Below are 19,858 nucleotides of genomic sequence, written 5' to 3' on the forward strand. Positions count from 1 at the left end.
TTTGATGGGAATGTTAGCAAAATGTTCTTAGAACTAATTTTTATTAGCTGGGAAAACGTGTAATTTCAGGCTACAAGACAACAGGTGCAACTCACATTAATATCCGTGCATGTGGCCGAAACGCGGCTGGAGGGGCGGGGCTTGATCGTTGCGACTGCCGAGGTTTTTCCATTCGCTGGTTTCTGCAGATGCGCAGTCTCTTCCACTTTATCTGCAAAAGGCAATAATGTCTGAGGGACAGGAGAAATAAAAATAGCATTCGATCTCTAACGCAGACATCCGCTCTCTGCAACAGGTGACCAAGGGGATCCTGGTCTGGAGTATGGAGTGCGCTCAGTGCGTGCATTTAAGCAAACCACAAACAAGGAACACTGTCAGAGACATGGGCACCAATGTAATATTATGACTAGGAAAACAAAAATGTTAACCACCAAAAATGTCTTCCACATTTGACTAAAACAGACAGATTAAACATTTCGAGGTAGGTCCTTAGGGGAACAAATTACAGCTTAAATCTTGATGGTATGAGCTTGTTTTGTATTTTTTAAATGATTTTAAGCTAAGTAGTCTGCTTTGTCTACTATCTAAGTAGTAATAGCCAAGCATTTATTTGTGGAGATTTTAACATTCACGTAGATAATTCAAATGATGCGTTAGGGGCTGCGTTTACAGATTTACTAAACTCCTTTGGGGTTAAGCAAAACGTTATCATTTTAATCATACACTAGATTGAATTATATCGCATGGAACCAATCCTACTGATATAGATATTCTACCGCAGAGTGATGATGTCACTGATCACTACCTTGTAATGTGCACAAGCATTATCGGCCAGGTAGAACAATTCTCCCAAACACTATAGATATCTGATAACAGATCACTCTTAATTGTAATTTTAGGGTATCGTGGAGGGGTGAGGTGTCTAAGACCCAACATCTAGCTACTGGAGTGCCTCAGGGCTCAGTGCTGGGACCGCGTCTCTTCTCCATCTACATGACACCACTAGGATCTGTGATTCAGAAACATGGCTTTTCCTATCACTGCTACACTGATGACACACAACTCTACCTCTCATTCCAGCCTGACAATCCGACGGCTGGATGAAGGACCACCACCTTCAACTAAACCTTGCGAAGACAGAGATACTCGTGGTCCCGGCCAACCCAACACTTCATCACAACTTCACCATTCAGCTAGGCTCGTCATCCATAACTCCATCAAGATCAGCCAGGAACCTTGGTGTGGTAATTGATGATCAACTGAACTTCACAGACCACATTGCTAGAACTGCCTGGTCATGTAGATTTGCCTTGTACAACATCAGGAGGATCAGGCCCTTCCTTTCAGAGCAACACAACTCCTTGTCCAAGCGCTAGTTCTATCCAGACTGGACTATTGTAATGCTCTCGTGGCTGGTCTTCCAGCTTGCACGGTCAAACCTCTGCAACTGATCCAGAATGCCGCAGCTAGATTGGTCTTTAACGAGTCGAAGAGAGAGTACGTCACTCCTCTCCTCACTAAATTGCACTGGCTGCCAGTTGCCGCTCGCATCAAATTCAAGTCACTGACGTTTGCCTACAGAACAACCACTGGTTCTGCTCCCTTTTACTAAAACTCATTACTTCAGACTTATGTGCCATCCAGAAACTTGTGGTCTGCAAGCGAACGACGTCTTGTGGTGCCATCTCAAAGAGGCACTAAATCTCTTTCTCTGACCTTTACCATGACTGTTCCTGCTGGTGGAATGATCTAACTCAACCAGAGCAGCTGAGTCCATAGCCACTTTCAAGAAACGGCTGAAGACGCTTCTTTTTCGACAGCACTTGATCCAGTAATACTAACACTTTCTCTTCTCTTCTCTTCTCTTCTATTCTCTTCTATTCTAAAAAAAATTAACATGTACTGCGTTAGATTAAACTGAGAAGTCTGAGTCAGCACTTGCATATTGTTGTCCTACTGTTTGTTTAACTGCTTCTATTGTTCAATTGTAAGTCGCTTTGGATTAAAGCGTCTGCTAAAAGAATAAATGTAAATGTAATGTAGACATGCATTTTCTGTAAAGCTGCTTTGAAACTATATGTATTGTCAAAAGCGCTATACAAATAAATGTAAATTGAATTGAGTGTTTTAAAGTAAGGCATGTAAGACTGAACTTACCTAGTTCTTCTAGTTCAGATGTCATGGACTTGGATCTCATTGAGAGTGCAGTTGTTGGAGCTCTTTTGGGTGGAGGAGGTGCTACAACACACACACACACAAACACACGTGACTCCTTACTTGCTTTCCGTATCGTTTATTCTGTATCTGTATCATATAACAATATTTACAGTATAATAGCATTACATAACTTTAGATTTTTTTAAATGAACAAACATTCTGATTTCATAGGCCTGATTAAAGCACTCATATTAGAACATTTTCCATTTTCTGTAGTTATCATTATTTAATTTGTTTTTTAAACATTACGTATACTATTAGAATAAACTGGGACTCGTCACAGCACTTGCATATTGTTGTCCTATTGTTAGTTTAATTGCTTCTATTGCTCTCCTCATTAGTCGTTTTGGATAAATAATGAAATGTAAATAGTAAATAATACACTAAATGAGAAGAAAAGCTGTGTTTTCAGAAGTCCATTCAAGCCTGCAGAGACTCCAGAACACACACCAGAACACACTCCTGAAACACACACCAGAACACACTCCTGAACACACTCCAGGACACACTCCTGAACACGCTACAGGACACATTCCTGAACACACTCCAGGACACACTCCTGAACACGTTCCAGGACACACTCCTGAACACACCCCAGGACACACTCCTGAACACACTCCTGAACACACACCAGAACACACTCCTGAACACACTCCAGAACACACTCCTGAACACATACCAGAACACACTCCTGAACAGACTCCTGAACACATACCAGGACACACTCCTGAACACTCTCCAGGACACACTCCTGAACACACTCCAGGACACACTCCTGAACACACTCCAGGACACACTCTTGAACACATACCAGGACACACTCCTGAACACTCTCCAGGACACACTCCTGAACACATACCAGGACACACTCCTGAACACTCTCCAGGACACACTCCTGAACACACTCCAGGACACACTCCTGAACACACTCCAGGACACACTCTTGAACACACTCCAGGACACACTCCTGAACACACACCAGAACACACTCCAGGACACACTCCTGAACACACTCCTGAACATGCTCCAGGACACACTCCTGAACACGCTCCAGGACACACTCTAGGACACACTCCAGGACACACTCCTGAACACACTCCAGAACACACTCCTGAACACACTCCAGAACACACTCCTGAACACACACTAGAACACACTCCAGAACACACTCCTGAACACACACTAGAACACACTCCTGAACACACACCAGAACACACTCCTGAACACACACCAGAACACACTCCTGAACACGCTCCAGGACACGCTCCTGAACACGCTCCAGGACACACTCCTGAACACGCTCCAGGACACACTCCTGAACACACTCCAGGACACACTCCTGAACACGCTCCAGGACACACTCCTGAACACGCTCCAGGACACACTCCTGAACACACTCCAGGACACACTCCTGAACACACTCCTGAAACACACTCCTAAACACACTCCTGAACACACTCCTGAAACACACTCCAGGACACACTCCTGAACACACTCCAGGACACACTCCTGAACACACTCCTGAACACGCTCCTGAAACACACTCCTAAACACACACCGGAACACACTCCTGAACACACTCCTGAAACACACTCCAGGACACACTCCTGAACACACACCAGAACACACACCAGAACAGACTCCTAAACACACTCCTGAACACACTCCTAAACACACAACAGAACACACTCCTGAAAAACACTCCAGGACACACTCCTGAACACGCTCCTGAAACACACTCCTAAACACACACCAGAACACACTCCTGAACACACTCCAGGACACACTCCTGAACACGTTCCAGGACACACTCCTGAACACACCCCAGGACACACTCCTGAACACACTCCTGAACACACACCAGAACACACTCCTGAACACACACCAGAACACACTCCTGAACACACTCCAGAACACACTCCAGAACACACTCCAGAACACATACCAGAACACACTCCTGAACAGACTCCTGAACACATACCAGGACACACTCCTGAACACACTCCAGGACACACTCTTGAACACACTCCAGGACACACTCCTGACACACACCAGAACACACTCCAGGACACACTCCTGAACATGCTCCAGGACACACTCCTGAACACGCTCCAGGACACACTCTAGGACACACTCCAGGACACACTCCTGAACACACTCCAGAACACACTCCTGAACACACTCCAGAACACACTCCTGAACACACTCCAGAACACACTCCTGAACACACACTAGAACACACTCCAGAACACACTCCTGAACACACACTAGAACACACTCCTGAACACACACCAGAACACACTCCTGAACACACACCAGAACACGCTCCAGGACACACTCCTGAACACGCTCCAGGACACGCTCCTGAACACACTCCAGGACACACTCCTGAACACGCTCCAGGACACGCTCCTGAACACACTCCAGGACACGCTCCAGGACACACTCCTGAACACGCTCCAGGACACACTCCTGAACACGCTCCAGGACACACTCCTGAACACGCTCCAGGACACACTCCTGAACACGCTCCAGGACACACTCCTGAACACACTCCAGGACACACTCCTGAACACACTCCAGGACACACTCCTGGACACACTCCTGAACACGCTCCAGGACATCCTTCAGGACACGCTCCTGAATACACTCCTGAACACGCTCCTGAACACGCTACAGGACACACTCCTGAACACGCTCCTGAACACACTCCTGAACACGCTCCAGGACACACTCCTGAACACACTCCAGGACACACTCCTGAACACGCTCCAGGACACACTCCTGAACACGCTCCAGGACACGCTCCTGGACACGCTCCTGAACACACTCCTGAACACACTCCTGAACACACTCCTGAACACACTCCAGGACACACTCCTGAACACACACCAGAGCACACTCCTGAACACACACCAGAGCACACACCAGAACACACTCCTGAACACACACCAGAACACACTCCTGAACACACACCAGAACACACTCCAGAACACACTCCTGAACACACTCCTGAACACACACCAGAACACACTCCTGAACACACTCCTGAACACACACCAGGACACAATCCTGAACACACACCAGAGCACACTCCTGAGCACACTCCTGAACACACACCAGAACACACTCCTGAACACACTCCTGAACACACACCAGAACACACACCAGAACACACACCAGAACACACTCCTGAACACACTCCTGAACACACTCCTGAACACACACCAGAACACACTCCTGAACACACTCCTGAACACACACCAGGACACAATCCTGAACACACTCCTGAACAGTCTCCTAAACACACTCCTGAACACACACCAGAACACACTCCAGGACACACTCCTGAACACACTCCTGAACACACTCCTGAACACACTCCTGAACAGTCTCCTAAACACACTCCTGAACACACACCAGAACACACTCCAGGACACACTCCTGAACACACACTAGAACACACTCCTGATCACGGATTTATCATGAGTCAATAGATGAAAGTAATCCATTAGCTGGATTCGCTAGCCTGACATCGTCATACTCAGATTCTAGTCTGATCTGTTCTATTGGGCTGTGATTATGGGGCGTGATTCAACCGAACCAGGAAGGAAAATGCCTCTGCACTCAATTGGATAGACCTACAACCAATCAGAGCAACGGAGTAAGTGACGTATGTTCTTCATTCATCTTTCCGATCGACAAATGCCTTGATCGGCGATACCTTCTATAACAGACGCGATGGCGGAATCTACACATCTCAATTCTCCAGCGGCAGCCATCTTTGTTGTAAACGAATTCAACCCAAGCGCTCGTTGGTGACGTGGATGATTACGTTACTGTTGATCATCTGTCCATCATCGTATAAAGCCCGCCCTGACAATTTGATTGGTCCGAACAGCTCTGGTTCGAGCATAGTTGCTCCACAATGGATCGAGTCCAGACCGAACTTCCCGACCTCAAATGTTGTGGGCGGGGCTAAGTTCGGCTGGCATCCAGGCTATGGATTCGCCAAAGCTGGAATTAAATCTTCATGTATTTACATGACATAACTGCGTATTTGCTGAATGCAGAAAGTATATGATAGAATATCATAATGTTTGATTTTTTATAATTAGACAAGACTAAAAAAGACTTGAGCCTTGATAAACAACATGAGCTGCGACACACACACAAAAAAAAAAATCCCCTACATATCAACCGTTGGCAATGATTAAAGAAGCCAGTTGGGAAAACTAAACCTACCAGGAAACCTCAGAACGTTCTGTCAAAGTTATGAACAAAAGTTCTTCCAGTAACATTAATAGTAACAGAACATTATTTAAAGTTATCTGGTCTTTAATAATGTTCTCAAAACGTTAGAACAAAAACAGTATTAATGGAGCATTTTTGTCTGAAATGTTTCAGTTGGATGTTCATCTAGTGTTTTTTAAATGTTACTACTTGTTTCAGAACGTTCAAAAGTAACGTTCCCACAATGTTTGAAGAATGATACAATGTAACATTCCCTTAACATTCCCTGATCACATAACCAAGAAAAAAACATGTTTAAAGAACTGAACCTTCATAAATAAAGTTAAAGTAAATTAGAAAATCGTTCTTAGAACATAATATTGTTGGCTGTGTATATATCTGTATCGGTCGAGCACTAGCAGTGTTGTGCGATTCCTCGAGGGATTGTCGTACCTTTTTTCCGGGTTTTGTCGTCTTGCTCCAGATTCCTGCTGACTCTCACCACTTTAATAACGAGTCGGTTTCCTCCGTGTTTAATCATGTTTACGACCTGCCGGTGCCCCATCTTCACCACATTCTGATGATTGACCTGTCTCACACACACACACACACACAGTTCAGAGTGTTACTGGGGAACAGTGATTACATCATGCAGATTATTTCAGCGTACGAGGGAAGAGATTTAACTAGCGATGGAGAATATCTGCCCCGTATTTAAAATCACAACCAGTGATGCAAATGAATAATTCTTTTGAGTCGGTTGTTTTCAGTGAATGGTACGGTCTGAAGTGATTTGTGATTGAGTTGGATTGGTTTGTCCTGCTCTCTCACTGAACCCTGTGTCAGGATACTGGAGAACACAGAGAACTAACAGTGTCCTGATGACCAGAGGAAAGAATAGCAGAATTGTGGAGATACTGTATAACTGAAATACAGGTTCGAGAAGCTGAATAAAAAATATCAATGCAAGTGAATCAATCAATGATTTAATTTATAATTTAATTTATACAGGTTCACATCGAGCTAAAAAGACAACATTTTAGTAGATTTATATATTAATCTTAAATCTTATTTAATAGTATTTGTACTAAATTAAAAGCTTAATAATAAATTGTTTGAATATTATTATTAACAATTAAAGGTGCAGTGTGTAATTTTTAGCGGCATCTGGCCGACAGGAAGTGATGTCATTGTCTGAGACAGCAGAGAGTAGCCAGTTAAAGCGGGGCTCAGTAGTTTCGGGATTTCTTCGCTGTATTCTCGCTTTTTGCTGGCAGGTTTCTCTCTAGAGCTCCCCCCGCAGCTTCGGAATAGATATTTGACAACACTGTTGTAAAAACTCGTTGGCGATTCTCAGACACCAGAGGCTAGTAGATCAACGACATCAAAGCAGATGGGGCATTCTTTAAAACGTCTTCTTCATTCGGGTTCGGACAGCGTGAGGGAGTGCAATAATGACAGTATTTTAGCAGATTTCTTTTGGCCGTAAAGCAGTTGTTTACATCGCGAGACCTGATATCACGCGAGACTTCCTGACGCGGCGGCCCGCCAGCTCAAAGTTGCAAGTGCGGATTTCCCGCTCACGGGCACCAGGGGGGTGCGAAACGACCACCATTCAACCCGAAATAAGTAATATAACCATTCCAATGACTCCGAAGCTGTTCAGTTAAGGTAAAAAAGTTACTTAGTTCACCTTTAAGCAATGAGGTTTCTTTACAAAGACAAATGAAGAAATTAGGTTAATTTAATTATTCAGTAAAACGAAATGTTATTGCGAATATTATTGTCACTTGTCCATCATTGCGTCAGTGTTTTATTCGCTGACTTTAGCTCGCCTCTTTGCACGAAGAACGACATAGTGACGAAACGCGTTTGTCCGTTCAGGGCCACCGTAGAAACATGTGGATGTAAGCGGACCCGCGGTGTGTGTAGAGAGAAATGCCTTATTCTAAGCATATTAAACCATAACGGTTCATTATGTAAGGTCTTTATACACCACTGAGAACATAGTTATGTTTATGATATGCAGTTATGTCAACAGATCCTCCTGAATATCACACACTGCACCTTTAAGTGAATGCAATATTTTCTTTAAATATTGTCAACTCTTTCTTTGGAAAAGGTTTTGGATTTTTTATCATATGTTAATTTAAAAAATCTTGTATAATATGACTTGCTGTTTTTGTTTGTTTTGTTTTTATTGTATTTATATGATATTTGTATTTTTGTCATTTAATTTTTGCCATGAAAATAGCTTTGGCATTAAATAAAATAATCTGAAACTCTTTCTTTCTCCAAATCAGCAAACGAATGATTAACACCGAGTCGGCCTGTTCTGATTGGCTGAAGTATAACGGGAAACGTGTTCTGATTGGCTCTGAGGGAAACGTGTTCTGATTGGCTCTGAGGGAAACGTGTTCTGATTGGCTCTGAGGGAAGCGTGTTCTGATTGGCTCTGAGGGAAGCGTGTTCTGTTTGGCTCTGAGGGAAGCGTGTTCTGTTTGGCTCTGAGGGAAGAGTGTTCTGATTGGCTCTGAGGGAAGAGTGTTCTGACTGGCTCTGAGGGAAGCGTGTTCTGTTTGGCTCTGAGGGAAGAGTGTTCCGTTTGGCTCTGAGGGAAGAGTGTTCTGATTGGTTGAAGTATAACGGGAAATGTGTTCTGATTGGCTCTGAGGGAAGAGTGTTCTGTTTGGCTCTGAGGGAAGAGTGTTCTGATTGGCTCTGAGGGAAGAGTGTTCCGTTTGGCTCTGAGGGAAGAGTGTTCCGATTGGCTCTGAGGGAAGAGTGTTCCGATTGGCTCTGAGGGAAGTGTGTTCTGTTTGGCTCTGAGGGAAGAGTGTTCTGATTGGCTCTGAGGGAAGCGTGTTCTGATTGGCTCTGAGGGAAGCGTGTTCTGATTGGCTCTGAGGGAAGCGTGTTCTGATTGGCTCTGAGGGAAGCGTGTTCTGTTTGGCTCTGAGGGAAGCGTGTTCTGTTTGGCTCTGAGGGAAGAGTGTTCTGATTGGCTCTGAGGGAATTGTGTTCTGATTGGATCTGAGGGAAGAGTGTTCTGACTGGCTCTGAGGGAAGAGTGTTCCGTTTGGCTCTGAGGGAAGAGTGTTCTGATTGGTTGAAGTATAACGGGAAATGTGTTCTGATTGGCTCTGAGGGAAGAGTGTTCTGTTTGGCTCTGAGGGAAGAGTGTTCTGATTGGCTCTGAGGGAAGAGTGTTCCGTTTGGCTCTGAGGGAAGAGTGTTCCGATTGGCTCTGAGGGAAGAGTGTTCCGATTGGCTCTGAGGGAAGTGTGTTCTGTTTGGCTCTGAGGGAAGAGTGTTCTGATTGGCTCTGAGGGAATTGTGTTCTGATTGGCTCTGAGGGAAGAGTGTTCCGTTTGGCTCTGAGGGAAGAGTGTTCCGTTTGGCTCTGAGGGAAGAGTGTTCCGATTGGCTCTGAGGGAAGAGTGTTCCGATTGGCTCTGAGGGAAGTGTGTTCTGTTTGGCTCTGAGGGAAGAGTGTTCTGATTGGCTCTGAGGGAATTGTGTTCTGATTGGCTCTGAGGGAAGAGTGTTCTGACTGGCTCTGAGGGAATTGTGTTCTGATTGGCTCTGACCTCGAGCAGGAAGTCCCCGTTGCGAAGCCCCATCAGCCAGGACACACCGCCCTCATCCACAGACTCCAGGTACTGCAGCGCCGGGAACGCCGGTGTGGGGACGAACTCCTCGATCGGCGTATCGGCTGCAGGAACACAAACACCACACGCTCACAGGCCTTTATCTGTGTTATACGGTCTCATGCTTTTAAAACACAAGACTACAGATGCTTCATCTTACACTCGTTCATCTGTGTTATTCAGACTCATGCTTTTAAAACACAAGACTACTCACATTAACTCTCGTGACATCAAGTGTTACAAACAACCGGCTTTAGAGTTACTGTATATATGCTTTTGTTATATACACAAAAGTTTGGAATAATTAAGTTTTTGGGATTTTTTTACGATATTCAAAGCAAGGCTGCATTTATTTGACCAAAAATACAGTAACCGTGAAATATTATTCCAGTGTAAATCAGCTGTTCTCTATGTGAATATACAGGGTGGGCCATTTATATGGATACACCGTAATAACATGGGAATGGTTGGTGATATTAAAGTCCTGTTTGTGGCTTCTAAATGGCCACCATGGTCACCACCCATCTTGAGGAGTTTGCCCCCTCACATATACTAATGTGCCACAAACAGGACTTTAATATCACCAACCATTCCCATGTTATTACGGTGTATCCATATAAATGGCCCACCCTGTATAGTAAAGTGTAATTTATTCCTGTAAATTTTCAGCATCATTACTCCAGTCTTCAGTGTCACATGATCCTTCAGAAATCACTCTAATATGATGATTTGATGATCAAGAAACATTTATGATTATTATCAGTGTTGAAAACAGTTGTGCTGCCATTACCATTTAAAAGGTTTAAGGGTAATTTAAATTGATACTTTAATTCATCAAAGATGCATTAAATTGATCAACAAAGTAAATAAAGACAATAAAGACATTTATAATGTTACAAAAGATTCTATTTAAAAAAAATCTGTTCTTTTGAACTTTCTATTCATTCTGAAAAATAAAATGTATCACAGTTTCCACAGATAGATTAAGCAGCAAAAACTTTTAAACATTGATAATAAGAAGAATCATTATTAATATATTAATTATTAATGAGCAACAATAATAATGGAGCACTAAATAATTGAGAATGATTTCTGAATCATGTGACACTGAAGACTGGAAGTGTGTAGAGTGTGTGGAGTGTGTGGAGTGTATAGAGTGTGTGGAGTATGTGGAGTGTGTGTATTTCATTATGATGAAGATGGTGATGATGAAGATGATGATGATGAAGATGATGAAGAAGATGAGGTCTCACCTTTAGCTCCTCGCAGCACAAACCCGAAGCCTTCGTTGTCCTGCTTCTGTAAAACCACCGTCTTCTGCTCGGTCACACACTCACTGTGTAGGAAATGACATGTGTTATTCAAGCCCTTCATCATCATCATCATCATCATCATCCTCCTCTTCCTCATCCTCCCCGTCGCGCAGTTCATCAGTATGGATCATCGGATCTCCTGTGATGAATGACGAGGATCCGGCAGCGAGTTCCAGCGCTCCACTCTCTCGCGTCGCTGCTCTTCAGCTGATCTGCGTTTACATAACTCTCTCATAACTCGGAGAGAACCTCTCCAGAACGCGCACGTGTCACTCCTCCTATGATCATTCATCATTTATGGATGTGCATAATTTACTGTCTGAGGATGTTTTGTATTAAAGCGCACGTGACACGTGATATAACATCTTGTGACATAACATAAGAGATCGCTGCATATGAAGAATTAGGCCTGGTTTCACAAACAGGGTTCAGATTAGCCCAGGATTAGGCCTTAGTTCAATTACGGCATTTAAAGGTTGTATCAGTGATTTCAGGCCCAAAAATATTTTTATCACATTCATCTAATCTTTCCTAACAATCCGCTAGCTGCCCGCCCCATAAGCATGCCGTCAAAAAACCACGTCTCTGTAGGCAGCCTAGGCTCTGAGATCTGCACACAAAAACAAATGGTTTCACCAACCACTCAAAACCAAAACAAATAGTGTTCCAACCAATCGCCGACAGGGGGAGGGTGTTGTGAGGTTTTGAGCCAGCTTCTTCTTCAGCTCTGACTTCGCGTGCAGCCGTGCACGAGCACAAAACCTCACAACACCCTCCCCCTGTCGGCGATTGGTTGGAACACTATTTGTTTTGGTTTTGAGTGGTTGGTGACGGGCAGCTAGCGGATCGTTAGGAAAGATTAGATGAATGTGATAAAAATATTTTTGGGCCTGAAATCACTGATACCACCTTTAAGTAGCTTTTTATAAACAATACTGGAGTGAATCTTGAGACAAAACAATGACAGACATATTTTAAGAAATGCTTTCAGTTAAAACAGTTAAAAGTCTGGAACTAGTTTAAGTCTCATCTGTGAGAAACCGAAGCTTCAGAACGTAAAGCCTTTGTTGAGTTATTGAAGAGGAACATAATTTGATGTTGAAATATGGACAGAAACTGAACAGCACAGAACATGTCCTAAAGGTCCTTCAAGAAGAAGCACTGCATGCTTTCAATCAGGTCCTTACTTGTCAGCGCTGTCATAGGAACCGACGGTAAAGTGTCTGAACAGCCTCTTCCTATCGGTCCTCTCCATCCGGCTCTCTGGAGAACAAACCACATTTATTATTTATTTTATATTTATCATAGTAAAACCATGTTTTTTGGGCATATTGACTATCATTTGTATAACCACAAAAATAGTTAATATGGTTTTTGTACTAAGTGTTACTTAGATGATATTTATACTTAGTGGAAATAGTGGCAGATACTAGTTTAGTACACATTGGGCTGCTTTTCTATTACAAAGAAATTGATTTCAGTACGTAAACAAAATTGAAGTACAATTTAGTCCCACTTGAGATGGACTGCTAAAACATTTCAAATTCATGCCATGATCAAGAGCAGCAATATTCCTCATTATAATAATTCATACGCAGAATAAAGGGGCGGGGCCTGATTGAGTTAGTTAGTAGTGTGTTAAACTGGTGGTTATGGTAAGGGGCGGGACATTTCCCAAACACACTCGAAGCGCTCGACCAATCACAACGCACTGCTCCAGCCGACCAATCACAGCACAGTGTGCTTTTCAGAAGGAGGGGCTTCATAGAGACAGGAAGTAAACAGAGCGTTACTGACAGACTGGGAAGAGAGGAGCCGCAACAATGGAGAATATGAGGAGAATAATCAACATTCAAGCAGGAAAACCTGCTCTAGTAGAGAAACAACATCAAGACTCTGTAAGAAGGGGGGTAATAGTGCCTCTTTAAACTTACAGAGAGTCATAATGTACACCTATCCATTTAGCAAATGCTTTCAACTTTACAGATGAGGAATAAAACGGCAGAAGCGATTCATCCTGATGGAAACACTGTATGATGGTCCTTCTCAACACAGACTTACTGGGTCTCTCTTTGTCAGGTTTGACAGGAACCTCTTCCAAACACCGGGCAGGGAACCAGCCCACCTGACCTCGACAGTTGCCTTCCCAGAATCCTCCTTCACCAACACTGAGAACTGCACACAAGAGAGACGCGAAGTGAGGAGCGAAGCAGAATCCAGACTCCAGCGGTGACCTCTGACCCCGCACTGACCTCTGACCCGCTCGTTCTTGTGGAGGTTGATCTCTCCGCCAGCTTGAGGTTGGTATGAGCGAACCGCCACAAACCGCCGGCCGGGAACGGCGCTGTACATCTTCCTCCTGCCGCTCTGGACACACGCTCTGCCATTGGCACTGCAGGAGCACAAACATACAGAGAGGAAACAGCTTTACATTTGGTAAAAGTGCTTTTTTTATGAATTCTAACAATGCAATCAGGGTTTGAAATTAACTTTCACTCACTGGCCAATTTGGCTACCAAATGTTTAAGTTACCGGCCATTCAGAACGTCTACTAGCCAAATAAATAATTAAATAAACCAGATTGACTACGTCACAGCTTATATATATATATATATATATACATATAAATCTATTTTAGGTGGACAGATCAATAAAGTACAAAGAACGTAAAAAAAAATTAGGATGTTGGAAAATAATGTCTTTTCTGTTAACAAAATTTTTTAAATCTTCGCTATTGCTTCAATACAAATGAAGAAGCGCGCTGTTATTTGTTGTGTAGTGACGTGTGTGTTCAAGTAAGCCAGATATGCGTAGATTCTGTGCAATACGCTGTATTTAATATATCATGATGACTCACGAGTATTTGTGCTACACCTGTGCAGATTTGGCTTACTTGAACTTCCTCGGCAAAGTGAGTAAACAATAAGTAACACGCCAAATTGGCTCGTGATTTGACAGCGTTACCCGTCACTGCTGAATTTACCCGCATTTGGCGGCTGTTCATTTCAGACCTTGAATGCAATGATGTGAGATCATGAACGTGAACAAATGTGAACAACGCTCGGGACAGGAGGCGAGAAGCATCGTCACGGAAGTTTAAGCCTTGCCTATTTAAATATTCAAGCGCAAGAAGAAGCGAAAGGGAACTGTGTGGGAATACCGAAATGAGTTCTGTTTCACGTCTTCTTGCACTTGAACGAACATATTCACATAAAATTATGTCAAAAAATGCACTGGGTTAGGTTGGTCATCTTGAAAGAACTGTTGCATAAATTCACCCTTATAATAATTAAGCAAAGGCTGATTACTTAGTTTTATTTCCTTGGTAAACTAAAACTGAACGTGTTAGTCGTGATTATTTATAGACAGTAGGGGTGTAACAATATATCGCAATACAAAAATACAACAAGATGTATCATGGATAGTGACAACATGTATTGTGGATAGTTCACCCAAAATGAAAATTACTGTGTGAGAAAAAATGCGAGTTTTAGTGTCAGTACTACATTAAACTACTATATATAATGTTGAATATAATGTATAATAATGCAATGGGGGAATATCTGTGTGTCCTGATAATGCCAGATGTCTGATGTTACAGTATAAAGAGTCCTACATTATTTTAAATATATCTAGTCAGTGAAAGAGTGCAAGCATATTCATCTACAATAATTCTGTATTTTCAGCTTCAGAATCATGAATATTGTTATTCTGGCGTCTCTATTGTCCTGTGCTCTGGGTTTAAAAAGCCTATTCATTTACACACACAAAGTAATACCAAATTTAGCATTTTAATCAATAGTAACATTTTTGTCAAACTTTTACCACATGTCTTGGAGTATCGCAATAATATTGTATCATGAGTTCAGTATCGTGATATGTATCGAATCGGGACATGAGGATATCGTTACACTCCTAATAGACAGCCATATGTATATGATGGGAAGCTTTATGCTTGTGTTTGTTTCAGTCTGGCCTACCACTTGAGTTGAGTGCTGTGTTCGTCCTCCAGGCTGACGGACAGGGAGCGGCTGCTCGGGACGGTCCTGCCACTGCGACCCGTCACCATCTTCACGCGAGCGCTCGGGTCTCTCAGCATCTTCGTCGGGGACAGACTGAGAGCGGCCCGTTGCTCGGGACTCACGGCTCGCGCCGGCAGACTGTTGTCACTGTTGGAGCGCAGAAGCAGCCGAGACACTGACAGACTCCGGTTCTTCTGCAGGAGCCGCTGTCTGGAGAAGGACGAGGCCTCGGAGAACGGCACTGAGACACACACACACAGGACAAAAGATAGTGTGGATATTAGGACAAAAGATCAGTTTAAGAATGAACTATGAAGGGGAAGGATGAAGAAACACTAGCAAGAATCAGGCGGATGGAACTGAGCTGGTTTCAGATGTAAAGGGTTATTAAACTGCTCGCATTTGAAAATACATGATAAAAAATTAACCACCTTCCCTCGTAAGATTTAGCACTGTGCAGATTTTATATAAACAATGTCAAGATATCAGACTTGCAACACATTACATCTATGGGAACTATAATACATTATAACTTACACTAGTGCTCAAAAGTTTGGGGTCGGTAATATTTGTTTATGTTTTGAAAGAGTCTCTTCTGCTCACCAAGGTTGCCTTTATTTGATTAAACTACAGCTAAAACAGTCAAATATTATTACAATATATCACTGATGTGAATTTACAATATATCACTGATGTGAATATATGGTAAAGTGTAATATATTCCTGTGATCAAAGCTGAATTTTCAGCATCATTACTCCAGTCTTCAGTGTCACATGATCCTTCAAAATCTAATCTAATATGATGATCTTCTAACATGATTATTTGCTGCTCAAGAAACATTTCTGATTATTATCAGTGTTGAAAACAGTTGTGCTGCTTCGGATTTCTGTGGAAACCGTCATACATTTAATTTGCCAGGATGAATAGAAAGATCAAAAGAACAGCATTTATTTGAAATATATATATTTTTTGTAACATTGAAAACGTCACTTTAGATCAATTTAATGCTGAATAAAAGTCTTAATTTCTTTTTTTTTAAATCTTACTGGCCCCAAAATTTTAAACGGTAGTACAAGTGGACATAATCCGTGTTATAAATCATTATACTCTTAAAAGTTAGGATATTATAATGTATTATACTGTAACTTGTTACTTGAAATGATTATTGCATGCATTATAATACCTTAAGAATACCCTTATAATGCAGTATAAATACAGGCTTCATAGAAAATGTCACACATTTTTCCACGGTGGAGTTATCTGCCCTACTGTCAGCGATAGAGCCTAGAGATCTGGAGACCCAGGCGAAGCTGAGCCGATGACAGGACCGGACGACACTGTAGGATCCGGAGACCTCGGCACTGTGATGAGCCAGGGTACCGGAAGACTGAGGCGACTGAGGACGAAGCACAGCGAAAGGCCTAGAAGTCCATTGCACAGGCAGAGCGACGTCTGACCAAGGTGGAGCCGGAGGGACGAGGAGCCTGGTGCAGCCGTGAGGACAACGGTCCGAGGTGGAGCCAAGGTGAAGCCGGAGGGACGAGGAGCCTGGTTGAGCCGTGAGGACGACGGTCCCAGGTGGAGACAAGATGGAGCCGGAGGGACGAGGAGCCTGGTTGAGCCGTGAGGATGACGGTCCCAGGTGGAGACAAGATGGATCCGGAGGGACGAGGAGCCTGGTGGAGCCAAGGTGAAGCTGGAGGGACGAGGAGCCATGAGAACGACGATCCCGAGGAGCCAAGGTGGAACAGGATGGACGAGGGAGCCTGGTTGAGCCGTGAGGACAACGGTCCGAGGTGGAGCCAAGGTGAAGCCGGAGGGACGAGGAGCCTGGTTGAGCCGTGAGGATGACGGTCCCAGGTGGAGACAAGATGGATCCGGAGGGACGAGGAGCCTGGTGGAGCCAAGGTGAGGCTGGAGGGACGAGGAGCCATGAGAACGACGATCCCGAGGAGCCAAGGTGGAACAGGATGGACGAGGGAGCCTGGTGAAGCTGTGAGGACGACAGTCCCAGGTGGAGCCAAGGTGAAGCCGGAGGGACGAGAAGCCTGGTGGAGCCGTGAGGACGACGTTCCTAGGTCGAGCCGGAGGGACGAGGAGCCTGGTAGAGCTATGAGGACGACGGTCCTAGGTGGAGCCAAGGTGGAGCCGGAGGGACGAGGAGCCTGGTGAAGCCGTGAGGACGACAGTCCTAGGTGGAGCCAAGGTGGAGCCGGAGAGACGAGGAGCCTGGTGAATCCGTGAGGACGACGGTCCCAGGTGGAGCCGGAGGGACGAGGAGCCGGATGGAGCCGTGAGGACGACGATCCCAAGGAGGAGCCAAGGTGAAGCCGGATGGACGAGGAGCCGGGTGGAGCTGTGAGGACGACGGTCCCAGAATCAGTGGAGGAAGGCTGTCATTGTCCTCAAACTCCTCTCGATTTCTCTTCGGCTCAGATGTAGGAGTCGGCACACACACCTGGTCAGACTGGGAGGCGACATTCAGCTCCAGGCTTCAAGCTCTGGTTCCATTGTGGGCATCAGCACTGGCTCAGGCCCCAGGATCCGAGCTCTCGGGATCTGCAGAGGTATTCAATGCATCCATCAGCTGTGGGTAAAGCACTGCAGACAGCGGAGGATCGCCTCTTTCCAGGTTCCTGTTCACATGTCTGGTAAGTCAAGGTGGCTGTACTAGTTCACCCACAACCAATAAATAGACTTGATTGTCTCATCAGAGTTGGATCTTGCAGCCAGTTGACTAAAGTACAGAACTCCAAGATACAGAGATTTTTACGGGCTGCAAAAAACATTTTCTTCTTGTCATGTCTGCTATTCTGTCATAACGTCTTAGTCCAATGATGAAGTAGATTATTGTATTGTATTAAAACAGCATAAACTCAGACAACTATGAAACAACATGCTATACACAAGAAATACCGGACAATGAACTGAAGGCAAGGAAGAACTTAAATACAAAGTGATAATGAACTGAAACTAATGCTAACTAACCCTGACATCAGTGTGTGATTGCCTGAGGATACTGATGTGTTTGGATAGCGAGAGAGTTTCTGAATCTGTTCAGTTTCTAGTAAATTGAATCCCTGATCAAACGTTTAATTTGAAAAATTAGCAGACGGACACATCCGAGGCTGTTCTTCTGCTATAATTTGACGGTCCGGAGTAAAACCATTTTTCAGGTGTGTGTCCTTAAAACACTATTTCTTATGCATACATCTCAAAAATCTGTTGCTAATTCAAAAGCTTGAAAAGTTTTAACATCCGAGGCTTGAGCCATTGAAATGCAGTCACTAGAGATAGACTTTGACTTTTAAGGTCTTCTTTAATAAATCGATTAAAACCACAAAGACTTTTAATTCATACAAACTGTCCATCTGTTAAAATGGCGAATATATCAGATGTAAGTAGTCTACCTTTTGGTGCAGGTGAGGACACATTTGAGCTGCACGCACTGCAGTCTGAGCTGGAAGCTGTTGAGAAACAGATCCACGACCTTTTATTGAGACAAGCCGAGCTGATAGACCGGCGGTTAGCTCTTGAAACATCACGCGCCGATGCACACAAATCAGAGATTAACGTTACTAACCCGCTGACTCCGACTTCGTCTACTCCGTGCGTTTCTCAACATAGGTCCCGAGCGCCGAGGTCGCGATCAGCCATGGTCTCGTTCACTCCGGCTCCAACACGCCACCACGAAGCCTGGGTGGTTCCGCAGCGGAAGACGCGAGTCAGGTCTAGACCAAGACTCTCTCCGACCCTCCCGGTTTTCGAGTTATCCACACAAAACCGCTTCTCCCCTCTTCGCGAAACAGAACGCGATGCTGTGATCATCGGCGATTCCATCATTCGGCACGTACGCGCAACGTTAGGTAAAAGTAAGGTGCACAGTCACTGCTTTCCTGGTGCTCGTGTTTCTGAAATCGCTACTCACGTTCCCGAGATTCTGAACGGTGACGAGCGCGTCGGAACTGTTGTCCTGCACGCGGGAGTGAACGACATCAGGATGCACCAGACGGAGATTCTGAAGAAAGACTTCAGGAATCTGATCGATACGGTACGCAGCACATCGCCTGAAACAACGATCATAGTGTCAGGACCGCTTCCCACGTACCGACTAGGACATGAAAAGTTTAGCAGATTATTTGCGCTAAATGAATGGTTAATGTCATGGTGCAATGAGCAGAAACTGCTCTTTGTAAATAATTGGAATCTGTTTTGGGAGCGTCCTAGGCTTTTCCGTGCCGATGGCTTACACCCAAGCAGATTCGGAGCAGATCTTCTGTCGGATAACATCTCCAAAATGTTAAATACCTTTTGACTAGTAACCAAAAGTCCAAATCATAGTCTCTGCTGCACCAATTTAACTGATATAAATACTAGTGTAGAATATTGCATAGAAACCGTGTCTATTCCTCGTTTAGTGAG

The 19,858-nt window shown here is 44.2% G+C and overlaps 1 protein-coding gene across 1 annotated transcript in view; it reads right to left on the minus strand.

The window, feature by feature from the left end:
• The window catches only part of shank2a (SH3 and multiple ankyrin repeat domains 2a), a gene marked incomplete at its 5' end in the record, with an annotated part of 55,319 nt that overhangs the window by 6,195 nt on the left and 29,266 nt on the right, over positions 1-19,858 (minus strand). The window contains 10 exons of the mRNA XM_084409534.1: positions 96-211; positions 2,158-2,238; positions 6,904-7,039; positions 10,041-10,165; positions 11,354-11,468; positions 13,475-13,588; positions 13,673-13,805; positions 15,394-15,676; positions 16,706-16,832; positions 16,894-17,792. Of these exons, the coding sequence (XP_084265660.1) occupies positions 96-211; positions 2,158-2,238; positions 6,904-7,039; positions 10,041-10,165; positions 11,354-11,468; positions 13,475-13,588; positions 13,673-13,805; positions 15,394-15,676; positions 16,706-16,832; positions 16,894-17,792 (2,129 nt within the window). The remainder of the gene's footprint in view (positions 1-95; positions 212-2,157; positions 2,239-6,903; positions 7,040-10,040; positions 10,166-11,353; positions 11,469-13,474; positions 13,589-13,672; positions 13,806-15,393; positions 15,677-16,705; positions 16,833-16,893; positions 17,793-19,858) is intronic.

The sequence above is a fragment of the Rutilus rutilus genome (genome assembly GCF_951802725.1).
Source record: "Rutilus rutilus genome assembly, chromosome: 5".
NCBI classification, from domain to species: Eukaryota; Metazoa; Chordata; class Actinopteri; order Cypriniformes; family Leuciscidae; genus Rutilus; species Rutilus rutilus.